Raw genomic sequence first — 24,259 nt, forward strand, 5'->3', positions numbered from 1 at the left:
ATTGAGAGGGCAGTGACCACATGGGAAAGGCACAGGGAGATGTGTGGGAGGGGAGATAAGAGGTCTGAATTAAAACCCTGCTGTGAAACACTGGACCTGGAGACATTTGTCCTCAGCTTTGTTAGGCCAATCTGGTGGACATGTTCAAAAGCCTGCCTGTACTGGCTTAGTATGTGTGTGTGGGGAGGGGGGTGCTAGAACAATCATGTCTTATGAATTCCCAGGGGATATGCTGACTCAGAAGCAGAGAACTGCTACTAGCAGTTTAATTCATGTCTGCACAAGTTCTCACCAGACTAACCAGAAAGAATGGGCCATTTCCCCTGCCTTCAGGAGGGAGGCCAATGTGTGATACACAACCAGCTTCCAATTTTACAGTAAGATCTATTTAAGTTAGAACCAGAGAGAAGGTGGTCAGGTATAATGCATATTCTTACCAGAGGGAAAAAGAAGGGCCCCAAAATCTAGTAGGAAACCTAGCCAAGTACACTCTCACCCTTTTGGTTGGGAAGATGCTTTCTAACAAAAGGCTCATTAACCTGCACTCTTGTGTATAAAAGGCTGGGAACAGCTAAGGACATGAGGTATCCGCATGAGAAGGGACATGTAGAACAAAGAGTGAAGACTTACACTTCAGTTTATTTCATAAAACTTGACATTAAGGGTTATTTATCTCCAGGGCAGAGCCTTCATCTCTGGGATTGAAGAGGCCAGCCAGTTTATAGTCACTGTCAGCACAGACAGCTGGAGGAGTGTGCTTAGCTGTCCAATGCAGTCAATAGTTCTAGCTTGGCTCAAGCATCCCGACGACAAGAGCCCTGCCATGCTGCTCCCTCCAGATAGGGGTAGACAATTAGCTACCAGCTCCCAAAAGCTCTATTGCTTGTGCCAACTAATGTTCTTTCTGATCCTGTTGCCAAGTCTCACTTCCTAAGATCAACACAACTGCACCCCCAATACCCACTGAAAAAACCCCACCAAATCTAGTTTTATAGGCATTTAATAGTTTACCAATTGGTACAATAAGATTTTTAATATGCAGAAAACATGAATAAATTTTGTTTTACACAGTCTGAGAGCAACAAATCTTACTGTAAAACACAAGAGCAGTATTATATACATTCCTTTACTGATTTTTAAAACTGTGTCGATATCTCCGGTGAACTCTTACAATCTGGGGAACTGTTTTCTCCAATTACCACCTCTGCAACGTTCATATGAAATCAATGCTTGCCTTCATGTCAGTGTCAGGATCGACTTCTAACTCGTAGAGTTTGTGTTTATTTCTAAGTCTTCAGAGTGAGCTTTGGGGGTGCCTGAAGGCTAAGCAGGCGAGAAAGCAGCTACTTACATGATACAGTGAGAGGATAAAAAGGCCCGTTCCAGTCGTGACTTGTGAGTCCAGCTTACCCCATCCCACCCAACCCAACCCATTGGGAAAAACCCAAAACCTTTCTTCCCATTTTGCCCATGTTGCTTGTCTACCATGACATTCTTCTTTGCACCATCTAGATTAACCAACACATTGGGTTTATATACAGCTGGACAGGAAGAGTAACCATTTTAAGTGCCTTTTCCTTCTATTTCAACTTGTTGCTTAAGGATTATCAAGCCACCACTGTCAACAAACAAAATGTCCTTATTTTTAAATATTTTTCTTTAAATTAAAAAACAAAAAAATAAACTTTAGTGAGTGGTAATATCTGGAAGTTCACAAAGAACAGAAAGAGGCAAACAGGAGACTGGGCTTGGTGAGCCTAAAGCCAAAGCTTCCAAAGGACTAATAGTGCATCACGGCCCGGGACGGCTTGCTAACACTAGTGATTGTGGGTAGTGCTCTGAGCACACCATTGGTCACACCACATGCAGATAGAACAACAGGACGGTCTTAGTCTCCTAAAGTGCAAGATGTCATGTCAAAAGCAACTATTCTCCAGGTCACGTCTACACAAACTTCTGCAGCTTGCACTCTCCATGCGGTTAGGACTTCTTGGGCACGCTGTGCTATAGGTGGCACTGGAATGTCTGTTTACACACACAATCAACAATCATCCGAGTACACAATTCTATCAGCTTTTTATTTCTTAATAAGCAGCCAATCTGACTCAAGAAAGTAACAAAGCAGCAGTGAACCGCTAACTAATTCATAAAGTCCTCTACTTACTACCAAAACCAGTAACTTTATCATTGTCCTTATCCCAGGCAAGGCACAGGGTTAGACAGCAGACAGAGAAAACAGTAACATAGGAGTAAGGGCATCAACAGGGCAGTGTCAAACAACAGTGCAAGAAACCTTTGCAAATCCGATGCCAGATGTAGATGTTGCCCCGCCACCCTTCATTATTCAAACAGGGCTTGTTATGTTTGGATCCAGCTGTGGACCATCCCTGAGATTCAATGTTTGCTGCTGCTTAAGTGGAGGATGTCAGGTAACTCAGCTAAGCAGCAAGCTGTGGCAATTTCCCAAGTGAGGACAGCTTATTTACAGAGCACTCCCTCCTCCATTGTCAGTGAGCCACTGCTGCAGGAGAGGAAACCCAGGAACAGCAGCTCTGCTCCTCTACATTGGTACCATTCTTTATTGTTTCTATGAATGATGTCTAGATGTTGTGGCTTACCCTTTAACAATTCATGTTGCTACATGCTAAGACTGAATTAAAAGACAAGACATTTTAACACATACAAACAAATGTTAAGATGCACCATTTCTATGTATTTATAATCTTGAAAAAGGACAGGAAATAGCAGCAAATGAGAACAAAGGTATTTTCCATAGCTTTTGGAGAAAAATCCAGTCAGAAGAGCTAGGAGAAAAAGACTTCTCAATGTTAGCAGGGCTGTGAGGCAACGTTGTCCTTAAAAGGTAACCTACGGTGGGTGTTTTAAAGAATCATAATGGAATTTCTGTCCTCAAAAATAGCCACTTAGTTCTCAAAACACTTTTCCTTTCTAGAGAAATCTCTGAGAAATATTAAAAACCAACAAGTGAACGAACAAAAGGACACAAGCTAGACAGTAAGCTGCTGCCAGAGCCTAACATCTTATGTATATCTACAGGACACTGTTCTCACCCTTTCTCCTTTCAGGAATCAAATTTCCATTCAATACTTATAGGGACCTTTTTTTTTTCTTAAAATCATCTATTATACAAACTAATAAAATGCAGTCCAGAAAAGAATTACCATCATTAGACTGTCATTGTTATATCATTGTTTCCGTTAACTTTTCAAACTGGTTTTCTTAAAAAGAAAAAAAAGTTGGTTAGCTAGGTGATAAATTTTTTATTAACAATTGACAATGGAAAAGTGTTCCAAAAGTCATGGGCAAAACTCTCTTAAACTTACTGTAGTAACTCTGGATCAAAATATACAATCTATGAGGAATGTGTAAAATAATGAATGGCCACATTAGAGGGGAGAATAAAGAAAGTGGCTTTCTCTTAGTTTAGAAAAGCCTCTCAGAGTCAGAAGCATCAGAATAGTTTGTTCTAAAGCACGGCCGTGGTTGGTATTCCCCAGCAAGATTTACTCTGTGCGTATGTTTTAGCACTTCTTGAAAAACTCAAAACCCAACAACATGGAGGTTATATGTGTGTGATATACATATATAGACATATCTACTTATAGATAGGTCCATATACTTATAAACATTTAAATATAAACAAAAGATGAAAAAAAGTATATTTCTAAGTACGCTTCATTAAACCCTGTCACTTTTTAAATAACTTGTACGTGAAACAGTTCAAATTGTTATCAGGTTCATGTTGGAAACTGTTTCTTCCACTTCTTTAAAATGCACAAGCAGCTTTGTCAGCATTTGTCATTCTGACATGCACATTGCACATCCCTAAAAAACATCATAAACACGTAGTGAATTGTACCATGACACTCAATGGGAAGATCAGATTCTACTGGGGAGTCACATCACTACACAGTCCCAACAGTATGGAGAATATAACTAGTATGGAGAAGAGAAGCTCAGAGTAGGACAGTTGTTTCCTGACCTGTTTACAAAGCAGTAAGACCCAAATGGAAAAGGATTCACTATTAGCTGCTGAGATTTTTCTTGAGACTTATGATCATTTTCTTACATAAATAAACCACTAGCCTTTGCTTGATAGGCTGCCAAAACAAACATATCCTATTGATTTGGCAAAGGGGTCATGACAAAAACTTCAATGTGTAATCCCCATTACACGGATGGAGCAAAAGATTCTGAATTGTAGTCTTATTATCTAACACCCTTAAAGATTTATTAAGCACACTTAAGTGATGTTACATAGATACACATTTCAGAAAAAGCCCTAATAACCACCACTTTCCCCAAAATGAGGCCATCAAGTCAGGCACCAACAGATAGCAGGAAGAAAAACAATTAATTAATAATCCAACATAAAATGATACTGTCAACTATTCAGTTTAGTGCCCTAGTTCAATTTATTCAACTTCTGCCCTTGTAGGCCTGGTGTGACCAATGCCAGCCCAGGTTTTTAAACCCTATGGTACTTCTAGACAACATATGTAAATTTACAGTATACAATTTGGATTCACCATGCATGAATACTTTGTGTGTAACATTTAATAAGCTCAATCTACATCCAGAATAATTTACATGAAAGGACAATATTTATTTAAACAGAGCTCAAATGGGGTAACCATGGTATCATCAGAGTGCATCCAGAGGAAAAAAGGGAGGAAGAACCAAATGTGACTCAATCAACGGCACTCCCACACCTTTACTGTTTGATCTACACTGCCAGTAACCACATAGGGTGCCGTCTTATGGAAATCTGGAAGAGAAAAGAAAAGGCTTGTTTTCAAACCATACTAAGCCAGACAGAAATTTTTGCTCATTTTTTTAGGCAGTATCTTTTATATAACCCCAGGAGCCCTTGAACTTGATTTCCTCCAGGTCAGCTTCCCAAACTTCCATACCTGGATACAATATCCACAATTTTCTCTATATACATACCCATCCATACCTCTAAAATTACTGAGTTTATCAACTTGGTCAGGGAAGTTTAAATTCAAATATTAAGTTCCACTTGATGTCACCAGTATCATCCCAAACGATGCTCAAATCTACTAACAAGTGCACACTCAGCTAGTATATCCATTTACTCAATGTTGTGCTTCAGGCTTAGTACTAATGCTTTACATGGGCAACTAACACAACACTCCTGCCTAATTTACCAAGGGCTTTATTGTCACCGTAAGGTCCCTCCATCATACCCTATACATTACAATTTACTGAACTCACTCTTAGGAACTCCAGATGATACTGAGGTCATGACATTTACACAATTCCCTGAGTTTCTAGTGCATGGAGGTGTACAGTACGAAAGTCCTTCTTTCCTTTGCTTTCTTAAACAACAGATCCTGCCATGTATTCCTTTGCCATGTACATCATCAAGCTGGACTCAAATCTGGGACATAATCATTCTGCTCTGCTACACAAATTGGGGAATGTGTCACCATGTCCCCAGATATTTTGTCTGCCTGTCTCTGTGATTGTGTGCCTACATACAGGCTCAAGTACAGAAAAGTCAGAGGATGCTCTCAGAAGCCAGTTCTCTCGTCATTGATTGAGAGGTAGAGATTAAAAACAGGTTTTCAGGCCTCTCCAAAAGCACTTCTAACTGCTAAACCATCTTGCTAGCCCTATTTGTTTTTTCCCCCTAGAAACACAGTCTTGCTATGTAGCTCAGGCTATTGTTTAAGATTCCATTTGTTCTTCTGCAGTATTAGGGATTGAAACTAACATCTCAGTCCAGCTATGCTAGCTGCTACACCACCAAGCAACGTCCATAACACTTAAGTCTTTAATACAGTTCCTCATTGTGTGGTGACTGCTAACTTTAAAATTACTTCATTGCTACCTCATGACTGTAATTTTGCTAGTTATGAATCATAATGTAAAAATCCAATATGCAACCTCAAAGGGGCCATAATCCACAGGTTGAGAACTTTAAGATTTCTTTAAAAATTTTTCAAGTTAACAGGAAAGAAGAAATTACCAGCCAGTTAGCAGGAGTGATCAGTAAGTATCCTTTCACAAGTCTAGTTTCCAAACCCAATGCACAACAAAGAAAAGAGTATTTTAACTATAAGCTTAATTCTAAAAAGAGAAGCTTAAAGCTACTGGCAGGAACCTGAAGGTTTAAATAGGCCTCTTACCCTTATAGAACTTGGTTGTTTCTTACCTGGAAAAGTCGGCAAGGTTACATAAAACTGCTACATCTGGCACTCCAAAATTCAAATGTTCAGAAACCTCACAATGTGTACATACCCAAGGAGGTAACAAAGTGTTCATGCGCATTGAGGGTCTTCATGCATCGCTTGTTCTTGTAATCCCACACACGGAGGGTCTTGTCATCAGCACAACTCAAAATAAACTTCCCCCCAGAATGGAACAGAACTCCACGTACCCAATTATCATGACCCACCTTAAAGACAAAAATGTATATGACTTATTTAAGTAACATTTGGGACATAACACATTTTAACACCGAGACAATATGTATCAGTGCTTTTTTCTTGACAAGGTCTTATACAGCACAAGATAACCTTAAACTTCAGGCCGGTGCTACCATACATACCCAGGTTCATATGGTACTGGGGACTAAACCCAGGGTTTCTATGCATGTAAATATACCCATTCTACCAAGTGAGGCACATCTCGCCACCTTCAAACAGGGGTCCATGTAGCTTGGAGTTGCCTAAACTCACTGACCTTAAAATAATCCACCTTGGGTGCCAGAATCATAGACATATACTACTATGTCTGTCTTGTGCAGTCCTGGGGTTATAGGTATGCTATGCTAGGCAGGAACTCAACTAACTGAGCTAGCTATATACTCTTAAGACACACTAGTATATTTCAAATTTTCACTAATACTTTTAAAAATTATATGTGTATGGACGTAACATACTGAACGCAGTGCCCTCAGAGGCCTAAGTGAAGATTGGATTCCTTGGAAATGAAGTTGTAAGCTGTCACATGGGTGCTAGAAATCAATGCCAGATGTCCTGGAAGAGCTCTTAACTACTGCTAGTTCTTTTAATCACTGAGCCATCTCTCCAGACCCTTGATACAATTTTTAAAAAAAACAAATAATAATAGTAATAATTAATTAGAAATTGAGGCGCCAAAGAGATGACTGAGCAGTTAAGAGCATTTCAATGAGCCAGAAGTTAGTGGTATACAAACAGCCTTAATCCCAGCACTCAAGCAGAGCAGGTGGCCTAATCTAGGGAGAGAATTCCAGTACAGAGAGAAACCTTATCTGAAAACAAAAGATAAAGCAAGACAACAAAAAGAGTACATCAAGGAGCTAAGCAACTGAGGAGCTGACTGAGTAGTTAAGGTCCTTTTAGAGGACTGGAGTTGGGTTCACAGCATTCAACACAATCCCTCACAACTGCCTGTAACTCCCACTTCAGGAGGAGCCTATGTTTCTGGCCTACTTGGGGACTGGCACACACATCTGCATAAACACAGGAAGAGATACAAAAGTACATTAAAAATAACCCACAATAAAAACAATGAATTGAGCATGGAGAATGGTAGTGCACATTCAGCACTTGGGAAGCAGAGACAGGCTGAATCAATCTGAGTTTGTGGCCAAGCTGGTCTACATAGCTAAGTTACTTACAAGCCAGACAGGAATATGTTGTTTTTAAAAAACAAACAAACAAACAAAAAAACCCAACACCCCCATATTTTTGTGGCCACATCCAAATGAAGCAGGAAAAAGTATCCCTCTAGCCTCAAAGTTGGAAGCAGAAACCTAGGAAAAATGGTGACCTTGCAATGACAGAAAAGCAAGAAAATTTTAAATAAAGATCCATTTTTCCAACGTGGCACAAACAAACCTAGAATACAACACAGTTTTTCTGAGAGATGTGATCTTGACTACAAAGTCCTGGCTGACCTGAAATTCTACATAGACCATACTGTCCTCTAACAGAGATCCTCCTACCTCTGCCTCTTGAGTATAGGGAATTTCCTTCATCTTTTTGTTTGTTTCTTGATTTTCAAGACAGGATCATGCTGTGTTGCCCTGGCTTTCCAAGAACTCTAGATATCTGCTATGAAAATTAAAAGGTAGGTGCTGCCAGGGCCACCTCCTCCTCCAACTGGTCCTTCTTTTATCACTTAAATTAGCTTACAATAATGGGTTTTTTTCCCAGCATTGTCATTCATACATAGTTTTGGCTGGTCCTGTCTTGTTCCTTCCCCCAAATTTCTCCTCCCATTTCCCCACTGTACCAGCTTCCAGTATTCCCTTCTCAATTAATCCTGTAGAACACTTTAGCATGTTGCTAACATTCTATATGCAGATCCAATCAGCACTTACAGTTTCTAAAACCATGTATGTTATGGTGTAAGACCTGCTACTAGCTTAACAATTAATTGCCAGTTAGAGCTTCTTAGGCAAACTAGAAAAAAGTCTAATACCCACCTCCATCTTATATTGAATCTCCAATATGGCTAAAATTACTTAAACACCTTTAACTCATTAAGTTAGAAAATTTAATTTCACAATAGGAAATAAACTAAATAAGATAAATGCCAACATGGAGATGACAGCTGAAAAGAGAAGAAGACATCTTTAAAAAGTCAGACTGGAAAGATGGCTTGGTAGTTGAGTTTTGTTTGCTTTTCCAGAGAACCCAGGTTCAATTCCCTGCACCCAAATGGCAACTTATACCTGTCTGTAATTCTAGTTCTAGAGGATCTGACTCCCTCACATAAACATACACACAGGCAAAACACCAATGCACATAAAATAATTTTTTTTAAAGTAAACAAGTCTGTACAAGCTTTCTCCTCCAGAGTAGCTATTGCATAGTGAGCTAAGACCCTACCCCCAGCACTGACTGGCTTTATAGATTTTCTATAACATTGCATTCTGTAAAATAGCACTTTATAAAACTTTAAGTTTATAAATGTATGGTCATTTTAAGGTCACAGAACTGAGATTTAGTAAGAAAGCACAAGAGTACCTAATCCAAAAAGGTAAAGGCACAATCAAGGCGCAGAGAAGTAGTACTTATGCAGACTTACAAGAGTCATAAGGCACATGCCAGTACTGACGTCCCACATCTTAATAGTTTTGTCTCTGGAGCCAGATAGCAAGAAGGGTCCAGGCTTGCCACTTTTTTTAGTCTATAAAATACATAAAAATTATTTTTACCATACAAAAAATACTTAACTTCTCTAAAATAATGACATTCATTTGAAATCTTACCAAAAAGGCTGTTTTCATTTATTGAAATACATAGTTGTTGTACCCAGCATACAAAGAAAGATAGGCCCTGCCTAGATAACAGCAAAAATGAAATGTACTGCTCATGACTTCTGTAATGAGGTTAGGTATATATAGTGAAGTGACATACTTCTCTCATAGCATAAAAAAAAGACCCTGATGATTAAAATGTCTATGATCAAAAAAGATTTAAAATAAATCCATATTTAGTATCAGACTTGTATATAACAAACGATGGGTAGTATAAAAAATTTTATTTAGAATTTGTAATAGTTGAACTTATTATAATTTGTAAGAGTTCATAAACTTAAGTTTAATATAGAGCCAGATCTCTGGAGTTCAAGGCCATCCAGGTATACATAGAAAGTTTAAGGATAACCAGAGCTACATACACAGTAAGGCCCTGTTTCAAAAAACAAACAAAACTTAAAAAAAAAATTAGAGCTTTATTAAGATGTAGTTTTCTTTGTCTGGTTGGCTCTAATTTTTCTTTCTCCTTTTTTTTGGGGGGGGGGTAAGGGGATGGAGGTGAAGGGTTGTGTTTTTTCCTCTGGTCTGTTTTTATTTCTTTTTGAGACAGAGTCTTTCAATAAGCCTTTTGGACTTAGTCTCCCCAAGGGCCATCACACCTGGATTTAAATGATCAACTCTCTTTAGTAGATGATCTCCAACTCACAACAAACCAAGGCTGAGCTACTCTATCTATGTGCGTATGTACTCAATTCTTGCCATGGCATACAGGCAGACATCAAAGGACACCCCGAGGGGGTTGGTTTCCACCTCCTACAATGTAGGGTCAAGATTCAAACTCAAGACACCAAGCTTGGTGGCAAGTGTGGCCCAATAATAACTGATTTAAAAATACAAACACTACTGACAACTGCAAAGACAAAAAGCCTCAAAACCCAGAATTCTAGGCTAGTCTCAGTTGTATCTAGAAACCTGAGAATCATACAAGTTACCTAAGGCTCTGTCCTACAACACATTAGCAAAATCATACAAAGACAGGTAATAATACAGTACCTCAGATCCTGTTGCTTCAGAGATGGAAGAATATGAACTTTCTGGAGCCCAGGAAATGCATTCTACCACATGTTCATGTTCTCGGAGCTCAGCCTTGCATTCCTTTGTTGCTACAACCCATACACGCACAGTCTGGTCATTGGAACAGCTGGCTATCAGAGTGCCATCCTGATTTGGCCGCACCATACGTACCCATTCTCTGTGTCCTGTAAATGTCTTCACACAGTAGCTGTCAATTTAAGTAGTAGTGTACATTGTGAATAAATAGTAATCATTGCAACACTTTCCAGAAGTGATATAAAATGAGTTACAAACCAAGATGAGGAGAATAGCACTAGTTAAAGAAATTATACCACAGTAAGAAAAAAAATCTTGGTTAATAAAAAATGGCACTAGCTGAAGTAAAACAACACCAGGTAAAATAAGCTGACAGGAAAGACCACTAAACATAATATAACATAAAAACCTCAAGTCTAATAAATGTAAAACAGCATTATTTAAATTCTAATTTAAACCCAGATAAGAAAGGCACAAAATAACAACAACAAAAACAAACAACACAGGACTGAGAGATGGCTCAGTGGTTAAGAGCACTGGCTGCTCTTCCAAAGGTCCTGAGTTCAATTCCCAGTACCCACATGGTGGCTCACAACCATCTGTAATGGGATCTGATGCCCTCTTCTGGCCTGCAGGCATGCATGCAGGCAGAACATTGTATACATAATAAATAAATCTTTAAACAATTAAAACACACACAGAGAGAGAGAGAGACAGAGAGACAGATGGGGAGAGAGAGGGGGAGAAGGAATAATAAGTAGTATCACACAGAATTGACTTTCAAAAATCCTTCCTATAGTACGTACAGTGCTGTGTGTGCGTGTGTGTGTGTGTGTGTGTGTGTGTGTAAAAATTAATTAATTTGGTGCTAGGAATGGAAGCTAGGGCCTTATGCATTAAAGTAAGTACTCTACCACTATGCTAAATTTCTAAGTCCTCAAATATAAGTATACATATACATCAGTCATGGTGATCATTTTAGATAGAAAAAAATTTTTTGTTTTTATAATCTTTTTTTGGCTGATGCTTTCCTACTGAATCTACTTACCCAGTTTGCACTTCCCACATTTTTATAGTTTTATCCCTTGAGGCAGACACTATATGATCTCCATTAGGCATGATGGCTACTGAAGAGACATTGTGGTCGTGACCTAAAACACAAAATACAGCGAAGTATTCAACAGTTTACTGTGGGTTTTTACTATGGTATTTAAAAAACTACAGAAAGTACTCTTACACTGAGCTTTATCTAAATGACAAGATTATTAAAAAGTGGTAAGAAAAAAAGAGATAAAAGGCAGAATTTGGTCCATACTTAAAAGTGTATCTTTGATGTAAATGCTCATAGGAGAAAATGCATCAATACTTCATAAATACCATTCACATCCCAAATTAGCTATGTTTTCTGGAAAAAAGCTCAAGACGTAATTTTAATGTAATAGACAATGACTGCAAGGAACTTTCCTGTCTTTTAAGAGAAGATCTCAGTAGAGCCCAAGCTGGCCTAGAAGAGCACTTAATAAATTTGCCTTTAGCCCTTAATTGGGTGGGAAAAAAAAAATACAAATTTCAACCATATACTCAATGTAATAATAAACCTAGCTTTGTGCCAAATACCAAATAATCATATTGTTTTCCTTTCTTTCCTTTCAGTTTTGGCTGACCTGGAACTCACTCTGTAGACCATGCTGGTCTTGAACCACCTGCCTCTGCCTCCTAAGTGCTGGGATTAAAGGCATACACCAAAATTGCCAAGACTGTTTTGATTTCTTGAGACTGGTGTACTATGCAGTCCAGTTGGGCTGAAACCTGCTTTGTAGAAGGCCACCTTAAACCTGTGACCCTCCTACAAAAGACTCCTACCTGCTGGAATTGTGTACATGCAACAATTCACCTGGCTTGTTTTAAAAATCACTAACACCATTTGTTCTTACACATATCTAAACAACCATATTCCATTATCTTTAAAGAAAACAGAGCCAGGTGTGATGGTATAAACCTTTGACCTCAACACTTGAGGGAAGCAGAAGCAAGCAGATTTCCAAGTTCAGGCCAGGAAGGGTTACATTGTAAAAACCTGTTTCAAAAAACTAAAACAATAAAGGTCAGTGTCTTTTATCTACCAGATGGTTTAAGTGTATTTAAGTTTTTAAGTTCTGTGCCACAGGCATTATCCTCCTTATCTTCCAGATGAAATAACCTAAGGACACTTAAATACTGCAGCAATGACTCTGGCTTCTAGCTTCCACATAACCTACTCTCTTGGAAAAAAACAAAATAAAAAAGAACTAACCTTCTCAGAAAATTAATTGCCCATTTCTCTTGGACTAACTAATATAACCTGCCTGGCAGTTTTTCTTAACCAAATATACTTGAGAATACAAATTAGTATGTCATGCAAACCTTAAATGCTCCTAACAAAAACCTCTACCACTAAAGCTTGTTCATCAAGCTTTCACATCAAAACAGACAACTAGGAATTAAATGTAGGGTACCTAAACATAATTGGCAAATTATTTCTTCTCTAAATGCCCTGTCTGAGATTAAAGTACCGTCCTCTACCTTACCGTGCATGGTTCTGATGCATTCAAAACCCTGAAAATCCCATAATTTAATCGTCATATCTGCAGAACAGGAAGCCAGAAGCTTGCCACTGTGGTCAAAGGAAATGTCCTGTACGGAGTCTGTATGCCCCTTGAGAGTTCGCTCAAAATCTCCAGTCTCATAATCCCACACCTGTCAAATGAATAAAAAAATGGTTAACACCAACCCATCACTTCCTTATTTCACATTTACACTTAGCAGCTTAAGTCTGGCATCTTTCAAATTAACAAATAACAAATAATCTATGTTAGAAATATCAAATCTTCAAGTACAAAATGGCTTTTCTCTACAGGAAAAAAAAATATGATTTTCAAACTATCCAAGAAGACCTTCAATATTATATTATCTAAGTGTTATATATTTAAGTATTATTAGGTATTTCAGTATTATATTAATAATGCTAATGAAAAGGTACAGAGTCAACACACACTAGTAGTAATTACTAGGCATAAATAAAAAAATTCAAGTGCAAACAATGTGTTAGAAGCCAGTGGACTTAATTTCTCAATTTTACTATAGCATTAGAACTCAGATATTTAGAGGACTAAGGAGAAATCATAAACTACAAACTATTCCTGAATTAAGTGCTCATGATTAACCAAAACACCCCAACCCTCTTTTTCAAGACAGGATTCCTTGGCTGTCCTGAAATAAACTTTGAAGACTAGGCTATAGCCTATAACTGAGAAATCTACCTGTCTCCACCTACTCGGTGCTGGGATTAAAGGCACGTACTGCCAGGCCCAGCTTCTTAAAAGTCTCATTCTTAAAAAATATTTTTTCTAAAAACAGAAATTATGAGTTAGCAAGAATGAATATTACAGATAACACTCAAGAATACTCTCTGTTCTAGTGGCCAAATCATAGTCTGATTTAAATCACTTTTAAAAATACCAATTCTGGCACTTGCTTTATACGCAACAAGTCTTAGGTTCAATTCCATCTCCAACAACTCAAGAAAACATTAATCCAAACAAAGACAACAACCCACATACAGCAATAATGAAAGGAAAGAAAGTTGAGTATTTATTCTGTGCTCTAAACTCAAACAGTCTGGTCCATTCTACCTACAGTGAGCACAATTTTAAATGTGATAGGAATACACACACACACATGCAAATTTGGGGAAATCAACAATATTTTTAAAAAAAGTTCCTAGCCAATACATTAAAAAGCCACCATAAGAGAGCTGGGAACCAAACACTGATCCATCTGTAAGAACATCAAGTGCTCTTAACCGCTAAGCCATCTTTTCCAAGCCCACATTTTAAAAACTTAATCTAGGGCTGGAGAGATGGCTTAGTGGTTAAGAGCACTGGCTGTTCTTCCAGAGGTCCTGAGTTTAATTCCCAGCAACCACATGGTGGCTCACAACCATCTGTAATGGATCCGATGTCCTCTTCTGGTCTGTCTGGATACAGCGACTGTGTACTCACATATGTGAAATAAATAAATAAATCTTAAAAAAAAAAGAAAAGAAAAGAAAAAAAACATAATCTAAATAGTCAATATAAGAGAACTGATAAACTAGGCCTGGTGAAGGTCTGGTGGTTCATGCCTTTAATCCCAGGACTTGGGAGTCAGAGGCAGGCAAGTGGATCTCTTCAAAGCCAGCTTTGTCTACAAAGCAATTCCAGGACAGTCAGGGCTTGTTATACAAAGAAACCATGTCTCAAAAATCAAAAACAAACAAACAAGCCTGAGAAGACAAAAAATAAATAATCCAAAATGGAAAGAAGACTGAGAAGCAACTATAAAAACTATTTATAAGGAATGTCTAGTATGTATGTTATATGAAAGATACAATTTTATATCTCACACCACGTCAAGTATTTTTCTAATCTTACTGTTGTTTTGAGACAAAGTCTCAATATATAGCTCACACTGGCCTTAAACCAGAGATCCTCTGCCTCATCAGATAGAGCTAAAGGTGTGCCTTATGTGCCCAGCCAGACTGTTTAAAGCAGTCTTGCTCGTAGCCTAAGCTATCTCATGAACCATCTACTTCATACCATCCAGTGAGCTCTAAATAATTAAAACCTTTACCTTCAATCAAACATTCAAATAAATCTATATGGAAGAGATCACCGTGTGTGTAGCTCAGCAAACATGTTATGGAACTACTAAATCCAGCCATTTTACTTCTTATTTAAAGGCAGTGTCCCGCTAAATTTTAAAGTCCTTCATGTAGTCTATTACTGCTTAAAATGTAGTAAGAATGCATACTTTCATTATCACTGGAAATAACTTGTCTATAAGGTAAAACTGAAGGGATAGCTCATTCGTTAAAGGAAACTGTTCAACAAGCTTGGCAACCTGAATTCAATCCTCAGAACTCCCATAAAAAGTGGACAGAGAAAACTTAGTCTGTTTTCTGACCGCCACATAAACACTGTGGGGGACAGACGGATGAACACACACAGAGACACAGACACACACACTCTCACACACACACACTCTCTCAGACCCATGGGCAGAAAGATCCACATGGAAGCCCTTAGCCTCCAGGATCATATAAAAATGTGTAACAGATAGTGCATGACGACTCACAGCTTTAACCCCAGCACCACGGAGGCAAAGGCAGGAGGATCGCTTGCTTAAGTTTGAGGCCACTTCAGTATACATAATGAGTTTCAAGACAGCCAGGGCTTTGTAGAGAGAGCCTGCCTCAAAATAAAAAAAAAATAAAAAAAATTTTAAAAAAAGTAGTAATAAAAAAATTAAGTAAAACATACTCTATTTGAAGAAATGGTATAACAGCCATGCCTGCATCACAGGCTGAACTACTGTTGTTGAATTCTACAATATTTTATTGAACATTTACAATTAAAATAATATTGGTTCTTCATATAAAATATGAAGCCTTAAAACAAAGAAACCCATCTGAATTTTATCTTTTTATTATAGTTACACAACTGTCATTTAGTTATAGGTAGATTAAAGAAAACTGAACATCACTTTGGGAGAGTGGTTTTATAAACTAGTATTTTTTTTTACTACCTGCTTAAAAATAAGGAACAAACTTCTTATTCTCCAAGGACAGAAACTATTGGAAAAGATGACATACTGCCCAACTAAATTAAAAACACTCCACATTTGTTCAAATGTATTAGTTACTTACTAGAAGAATGCCTTTCTAGAGCTATAATAAAATTTCAGGTCTCCCTTTAAGGTTGAGTACCAAAATCACTTAATACAGCTTCAAAAATCTACCTGACATCAAACCTGACATCCTGAGTTTGATTTCTGAGACCCATGTGGTAAAATAGAGAAATAATTCCCATAAATTGTTCTTTGGCAACCACACATGCCATCACAGGTATACATGCACACACAACATGGACATGAACGGATAGATGGACGGACACACACACACCCAAATAAACAACTCGAGAAACTCAGACCTCCCTCTCCTTTGTGTCCCTTTGCTTAGGTTTTTATTTTTAAAATCTTTTCTGTCACCTAACTTAGATCAAGTCTGCCTTTCAGAAAAATTGACCTTACTTGGGAGTGGTGACATACAACTTCAATCACAGCACTTACTAGGCAAAGGCAGGAGAATTTCTGTGAGTTCAAGGCCAGTCTGACAGTCAAGGTTACATAGAAAAGAGATCATGTCTCTCAAAAACAAAACAAAAACCACCCAAACAAACAAAACACACAAAACAAAAAGCAAAATGAACAAACAAAACTTGCCTTAATTGTAGCATCCTCTGAAGCAGAGACCATAACACTGAACACAGGATGGAAAATGACTCGAGTAACTGGACTCCTATGACCACTCAATGCATACTTCTCAGGTGGACGGGGAATCCATTCTTTTGGGTCTCGTTTCTGACCAAGAGGACCACCCGACGTAAATTCTTCTTTTGCTTCATTTAGTTTTGATTCTAATTCCATTACCTTGAGAGGGAACATGAAGTTAAATAAAGGTGTGTTCTATAATATATTTGGGTTTTATTTCCCCCTCTTTTTGGTAGGCTCTGACTTAGGATCTTCCAGTCTCAGTTCCCAAAGGCTGGAGTTACTATGCCCAGCTGTAACTAATTCACTCAAAAACAATTTTCATTTATACTTATTAACAGAAGAGATCAACATACTTCTTACTTGATTTACACTTGTAATTTTTAGGTTTTTTTCTACACCATGGTTTATTATCACTACAGGTAGTGATATTCACAAGAAAAGCTAATATTTACTAAGCATCTACTAGGCATTGGTTCTTGTACATGAGCTTAGATTAGTATAGTTGGGCTCATATTAGAACAATATTATCTATTCTTACTTTGTGAAGAATATGTATTTTAGAAATGGGATAGTAAGTTCCTTTCATCTTACAGTTGCGGGGGGAGGGAGGGAGGGAGGGAGGGAGGGAGGGAGGGAGGAAGGAAGGAAGGAAGGAAGGAAGGAAGGAAGGAAGGAAGGAAGAAAAACATCAGAGATGAGATTGGCTCATGTAAGACACATTCAGTGCTCTTTTTCTGTCACATCTAGTTACCTTTCCAAGGCATTGGTTTTCAACCTTTCTAACACTTCCACCACACACATCCTTGTATTGTGGTGAGACCCAACCAAAAATTACTTGTTGCTACTTCATAAGTGTAATTTTGCTACTGTTTATGAATTTTAAGTATCTGATAATACAAGATAGCTGCTGTTCAACTCCAAAGGGGTTTGGTGCAACACATAGGTTGAACAGCACTGTTCTGAGGACATGAATGATTCCTTCAGCACCAATTTCTCAGTCAATGCAGATTCAAACCTCTAGACTGTATAAACTAATGTGCACCAATAATGAATGACCTTAAAACCAAAGTCTTCATGAAGCAAAGAAAGCGTATTTTTTCAAGACTAAACATGAGTGTCAGCAGATTGTTAATTTATGACAATATTTTCAGAAAATTTATAAATACACATTGAATACAGCTGACTTAAGAACAACCTGAGACCTAGTTACCTTTTTTTGTAATCTAATAACAGATGTCCATTTTTTTTCCAAAAGACCAGCATACTTCTTATCTAATTCTTCATTCTAGAAGAGAAAAGGTAAAATCGTTTAAAAAATGGCTTAACTATGACACCTTTAAGACAAAACATTAAATATTTGATTATACAAAAGTGGGAAAACACTACTTAAATCACAGTAACAAATGGCAAAATTTGAATAGCTGAATTAATCTAACTAATGAACCTTAAATAATGCCTAACTCATTAATTATACTATAAATAATTAGAAGACTACTAATTATAAAGTCAAGCATACCATATCTAGTTCAGCTTCCTTTTTAAAAACGGAATATGCCTCTTCGTAACCATTTGAACGAAGATAATCTGCTATAGCTCGATTTCTGAAAGAAAAAGATTCAGGTGAGTCCTAAACATACCTCATCTCTATTTGAGACACTACAATTATTAAAATCTTTTTAATCCCAATTCTCTCTGTAACCCTAGCTGCCCTGGAACTACCTAAACCACACTAACCTCAAACTCAGAGATCTACCTGCCTTTGCCTCCTGAGTACTGGGAGTAAAAGTGTGTACCACCACTGCCCAGCTATTAAAATTAAAGAGTACTAAATTATATAAATATTTCTGAAAATAAAATGGACATGCTTCCAAAGTTCAAAAACACTTAGGTACTGTCAAAATGTATCTGTATTATTTTTAAGCATCTTTTCTTTTTCCTTATTTTCAGAGATAAGCAAGGGACTGAACTCAAAACACTGTATATGCTAGGTAAGTGATCTACCTCTGAGCTCTAGTCCAGCCTTTGACATTTTAAGTTTCTAATTTATTGTTTAGCTTGTAAGTTGTAAACATTACACATCTCTAGATATATTTCTATACCTAGATATCAACTGGTTAAATTAACATCAGTTTTTCTAGTGTTGACATTCACCTTCTCTTACTATTTGATAAACATACTCAAGCATTGGAGTTCAGAACTGAGTTTTGCACAGAAATGTTTTTTAATGAATACAAAGAGATGACTCAGTGGTTATAATTTCTTTGTTGTACAAGCATGAGGATTGAAGTTTATGTCCTGACACTCATGTAGATCTAGCAAAAAGTAAGTGGAAAGAGCCTGTCTGGGGCTTGCTGGCTTCCTGACTAGCTAAAATATTAAAGCTCCAAGTTCAGAAAGTAACCCTGCTGTTCAAAACGAACAGGTTCAGAGAGGTGACTCCAGGCAGACACAACATGCATACACCATAAAAATATGTCTCAGGCACAATACCGCCTCCCCCTAAAAAAATTACAGTAAATATTTTAGTATTAGAAACAACTCTAAATGCCATGCAGTGATGGTGCATGCCTTTAACCCCAGCACTAAGGAGGCTAAGACAGAGGGATCTAGGTTTAAGGCCAGCCCACGCTATATAGTGAGTTCAAACCTCACTATGGTTTGGAATACATGACATGGCAAGACCTTATTTTAAAAGGAAGCCAGGCAATGGAGGTACACACTTTTAGTTTCAGGACTCAGAAGGCAGAAACAGGCAGATCTCTGGGTTTGAGGCCAGCCTGGTCTACAGAGTGAGTTCCGGAACAGTTAGGGCTAGAGAGAAACTGTCTTGAACCCCTGACTCCCCAATACAAACAAAAGAAATTAAACTATTTTAATAAACTAAAAATGCACAAGCTACAAGCAGTATATTGTCTTAGAATGGCATTTAGAATTATAATTTAAGGGCTGGAGAGATGGCTCAGTGGTTAAAAGCACTGACTGCTCTTCTAAAGGTCCTGAGTTTAATTCCCAGCAACCACATGGTGGCTCACAACCATCTGTAATGGGATCTGATGCCCTCTTCTGGTATGTCTGAAGGCAGTGACAGTGTACTTATATAGAATAAACAAATTTTAAAAACAAAATTAGTTTAAAGGCAACAAAGCTGAAATGGCTTGAAATGTATTTTCATGCTTCTCTTTCATTCTGTCCTAAGAATACTGGCAAGCATCCCTGCTCTCCTATTTCAACTTTTCCAAATTACTCTGAAACTTTAGTCACAAAGTTATAGAAAAAGTTGATTTAGGATTCCTCTGTAAGACTTAAACTAACTTAGGTAATTAAAAAGTTAAAAACCATGATTTAAACAAAACTTAAATATACATACAGTAACAGTATCATTGCATCCTTTACCAATTTTATTTTTTCTTTTCTTATATATTCTTTTCTTATTTTCTTATACGCCTTACCCCTGCCTCTGAGTGTTGGGATTAAAGACATGTGCAACCATGCCTGGCCCTCTCTGCTTTTATAAGACGGGGTTTTGTAAATCCCAGGTTGGCCAGAAACTATCTAAGTAGGATGACCTTGAACTTCTGATTCTAAAAGCATAAGCCACCATATTTGGCCAATGCAAGGAACTAGAAATCAAATCCAAGGATTTATGCATGATATATCCCTGTCCCTACTCAATAGGGCCATATCTGCCACTGATACCCAATATCTTAACATAGGCAATCACTATAGCGATTTATGTGTTTTTAGAGAAAATCAACATAAAACCTATAGTATTTTAGATTGATTTTTTTTTTCTTTTTCTAAGACAAGGTCAAGCTACAAAGTCTTTGCTGGTCTGGAATAACTCAATGTAAATTCTTCTTTTGCTTCATTTAGTTTTGATTTAATTTCCATAAGAGTCAACATGAAGTCAAATGAAAAGTCATTATATAAAAGGAAATCTTTTTTCCCTTTTAAAGTAGGAGCTCACTATGAAGCTTAGAGTTGCCCAGTACTTAGGATCCTGTCTCAGCTTGCCAAGTGCTGGGGTAACTATACGGAGATTTAACTATTTCATTCAAAGACAATTTCCATACATTTCTTAACAGAGAAGAGGAAGGAGGAAGAGAAGAAAGCTATCTTATGTATTACTCTTGTCTGTGTATATGTGGGGTGAGGACATGGGAGTTAGGTCAGGTAGGTGAAAATAAAATCAAACAAACAATTTTGGGGCAAAAGGCACTTTTACCCAGTCATTGAGCCAGACCTCTCTTAAGATTTTCTTAAATATGGTACAACATTCCCTTGAGTTTTATGGAAGGGAAAACACAGGTAGAACAAGTTCCTGGCTTGTGTATCACATTCCAGTCCAATGTGACAGGCCCTATGAAATCTAATGAAGAGTTGTACAATCACCCTTCATGATTAAATGTCATCATACAATAATTCAAAAAGGCAGTTCGCAATTTAACTACTATCAAGTCTTAAGTCAGATAAAGGTTACTATGAGCGTCTGCTTATGGCAATGAGAAAGTAAAAGAATGAAATCAAGTCAGGCCAGGGCAAACAGACCTTCAACTTTACCATCAAACTGTTAATTACAGTTACTTGAGAGCCAAGTCTTTTAAGGTTATGACATTGAATTCAGCATCTACCTGATAATTGTAGTAAAATTTATTAAGTTTGTCACCTTGAAATTCTTTTAGTCAAACAGGAAAAATTAAGATTCATTCTTATATTTCAATTATCTTCAGATGCTTAATATAATGATCAATCTTCATCATCAACACAACAGGATTTAGAATCATCATAGAAACAAATCCTTTGGGTGTATTTTTGTAAGGTTTAAGTAAATAGTAAAACACCACTCTACCCAGACATTGTAGTTTGAGCTCACTGGAGGCAGAAGCAGGCAGTCTCTGTGAGTTTGAGACCAGCCTTAAGAGTGAGTCCCAGAACAGCCAATGATACAGATAAATTCCATTTCAAAAAATAAAATAAAACAAATAAACCATGGGGGGGGGGGCAGAAACAAAGAAAGAAGAAAAGAAATACTCTAAATGTGTGTGTGGGGGTCTCATGCACTTGGACCTTAGACTACATAAACAAAAATGCTAAGCAACAGCTTCCCACTCATACCTCTGTTTCACAACTGCAGATACAATGTGACCCACAGCCCCACTTTTCCAGGATATATTATGCCCTCAAAATCTGAGTTAAAGTAAACCCTTCCCTTAATACATTGTTTTGACAGGAATTTTGTCACTAATATATTTCATTCTCTTATCAATAAATGCTAAAACTTGACATGGTGAGGAATAATCTGTAATCTTAGCCCTGTGGAGAAGAAATGCCTGTTTAAAGTACCATCAGCTACATGCTGAGTTCTAAGCCAGCCTGGACCCCAAGATATCCTACTCCTACAAACAAAAGCTTAAATTTAAATTTAGAAAAACTAAGTTTGAGGGGCTGGAGAAGATGACTGAGCAGTTAAGACTGATCTTCCAGGTCCCGAGTTCAACTCCCAGCAACTACATGGTGACTCACAGCTATCTGTAATGGGATCTGATTCTGGTGTGACTTAAGATAGTGACAGTGTAGTCATATACATAAAATCAATCTTAAAAGAAAAAAAAAAACCCTACATTTCAAACAGAACATTCAACAAAGTAGGTTTTGTTGTTGTTTACTATAGCTTCAGTAAATCTAGCACTAGAAACACAGCAAGACAGAATGTCTATGACCACTAGTACTTAAAATTGTCCCCCAAATCATCATGAAAATAATGAAAATACTGGAGAGAGAAGAATGTAGATCTGTGGTAGAATGTGTGCTTAGTATACACAAAAGCCCTGGGTCCAACCCCCATCAATTTAAAGAGAAGGCCAACATTTGTAAATCTCAGCACTCAGGAGAGGGAAGAGATTTTCAAGTTCCAAGTCAGTCTAGGGTTGGGTACAGAGTGTTTTTGAGCTACACAGTGAAAGCTTACCTCAAAACAAACAAACAAAACTCACAGAAAAAAAAAAAGTAAACAAAAGGAACTGAAGAATGGCCTAGTTGGTAAAGTACTCATCACAAAAATCTAAGGATCTGAGTTTAGCATCAATGCAAATAGCTGGATGTGGATGGCAGCTCATGTCTGAAATCCTAGCGGTGGGGAAGCAGAAAAGGGAGTTTCTAGGAATTTACTGGTCAGGTATGCTATGGCTAGGAATGGCCCGCATAGACTCATTTGTTTGAACAGGCCTATGAGAGCCAAGGAATGGAATGAAGAGGTTTGAATATGGTAGGCCCAGGGAGTGGCACAATTAGGAGGTGTGGCCTTGTTGGAGGAAGTATGTCTCTTTGGGGGTAGCTGCCCAAAGATGCCACTGAACCTCAGAACCTGTAAGCCAGCCCCAATTAATGTTGTCCTTTTTAAGAGTTGTCTTGGTCTCTTCACTGCATTAGAAGCATTAAGACAGACAAGATGAAGTGAGATCCAGATTCAGTTAAAAGATCCTGTCTCACAAATAATAGAGATGGCTCAGTGGGTAAGAACACTTGTGCAAATATGAAGAGCTGAGTTTGAATCCTCTGCACCCAATAAAAAGTAGGCATGACTACATGTACTTGTAACCACAGTGTTTTGGGACAGAGATGGGCAGATCCTAGGAGTGAAGGCTAGCCAGTGAAAGACACATACTTTAAAGTAGTACAGCTGACAGTGATATAGGGCAATACCAGATATTCTATTCCATATGAAGATACATGAATGCAAAATACACACAATAAAAACTAAAAAGTTTTTAAAAGCTGAAAAATGATTAAGAAGGACACCCAACAAGTCATCTCTGGCTTCTACATACACAATAGAAAAAAATAAATAAAAATGACAAAATGGGGGTAGGGTGGAGGTGGAAAGATGGTTTCACAGTTCTTGTAAAGGACCCAGATTAGAACACCTAAATTAGAGCACTTACATGGTAACTCACAATTTATCCCATGAAAAACCTGATAACCCTTCTGGTACCCTATAGGCACGATGCATGTACATGGTGCATAGTCATACATGTAAGACAAAATACCTAAACACATAATAAAAAAAATTAAAAATGTGCTCTCTGATAATAAAACTCATTTTTAAATGGTGAAACATTATAAAGAACACCAAAAAGTAAAAAGAGGGGGAAGCTTAATAAAAAGTAATGGTTTTTTGTTTGAATTTTAGAGACAGGGTTTCTTTGTGTAACAAGTCTTGGAGTCCTGAACTCCTTTTAATAGACCAAGCTGACCTCAAACTCAAGAAATGTGCCTGCCTCTGCCTCCAAAGTGCTGGGATTAAAGGTGTGCACCAAAACACACAGTTAAAGTAATGTTTTTAGAAGATTCATTAAGAAGTACACAGGATGATTAAATTGGATTAACACAGGAAGCTTTGACAGTACAATTAAGCTATAAATAAAGGAAAGATCATTTTAGGACTCCTGAAGACTTCAAGTCGTATCCTATCCCCTTTAGAGACAGGGTTCTTTGTGTAGCCAGCCCTGGCACACATTATGCCTGACATTGCCTCAAAATACTAGAATGAAAGGTGTG

The 24,259-nt window shown here is 37.6% G+C and overlaps 1 protein-coding gene across 1 annotated transcript in view; it reads right to left on the reverse strand.

The window, feature by feature from the left end:
• Positions 1 to 1,014: 1,014 nt before the first annotated feature.
• Positions 1,015 to 24,259, reverse strand: part of PAFAH1B1 (platelet activating factor acetylhydrolase 1b regulatory subunit 1) — a 52,604-nt gene continuing 29,359 nt past the window's right edge. Inside the window, exons 3-11 of the mRNA XM_080923802.1 lie at positions 18,219 to 18,303; positions 17,913 to 17,987; positions 16,652 to 16,858; positions 12,919 to 13,087; positions 11,400 to 11,502; positions 10,295 to 10,523; positions 9,070 to 9,171; positions 6,289 to 6,445; positions 1,015 to 4,789 (exon numbers count right to left, since the gene is read on the reverse strand). Of these exons, the coding sequence (XP_080779928.1) occupies positions 4,716 to 4,789; positions 6,289 to 6,445; positions 9,070 to 9,171; positions 10,295 to 10,523; positions 11,400 to 11,502; positions 12,919 to 13,087; positions 16,652 to 16,858; positions 17,913 to 17,987; positions 18,219 to 18,303 (1,201 nt within the window). The 3' untranslated portion in view covers positions 1,015 to 4,715. The remainder of the gene's footprint in view (positions 4,790 to 6,288; positions 6,446 to 9,069; positions 9,172 to 10,294; positions 10,524 to 11,399; positions 11,503 to 12,918; positions 13,088 to 16,651; positions 16,859 to 17,912; positions 17,988 to 18,218; positions 18,304 to 24,259) is intronic.

The sequence above is a fragment of the Micromys minutus genome, assembly GCF_963924665.1.
Source record: "Micromys minutus genome assembly, chromosome: 10".
Lineage (NCBI taxonomy): Eukaryota > Metazoa > Chordata > Mammalia > Rodentia > Muridae > Micromys > Micromys minutus.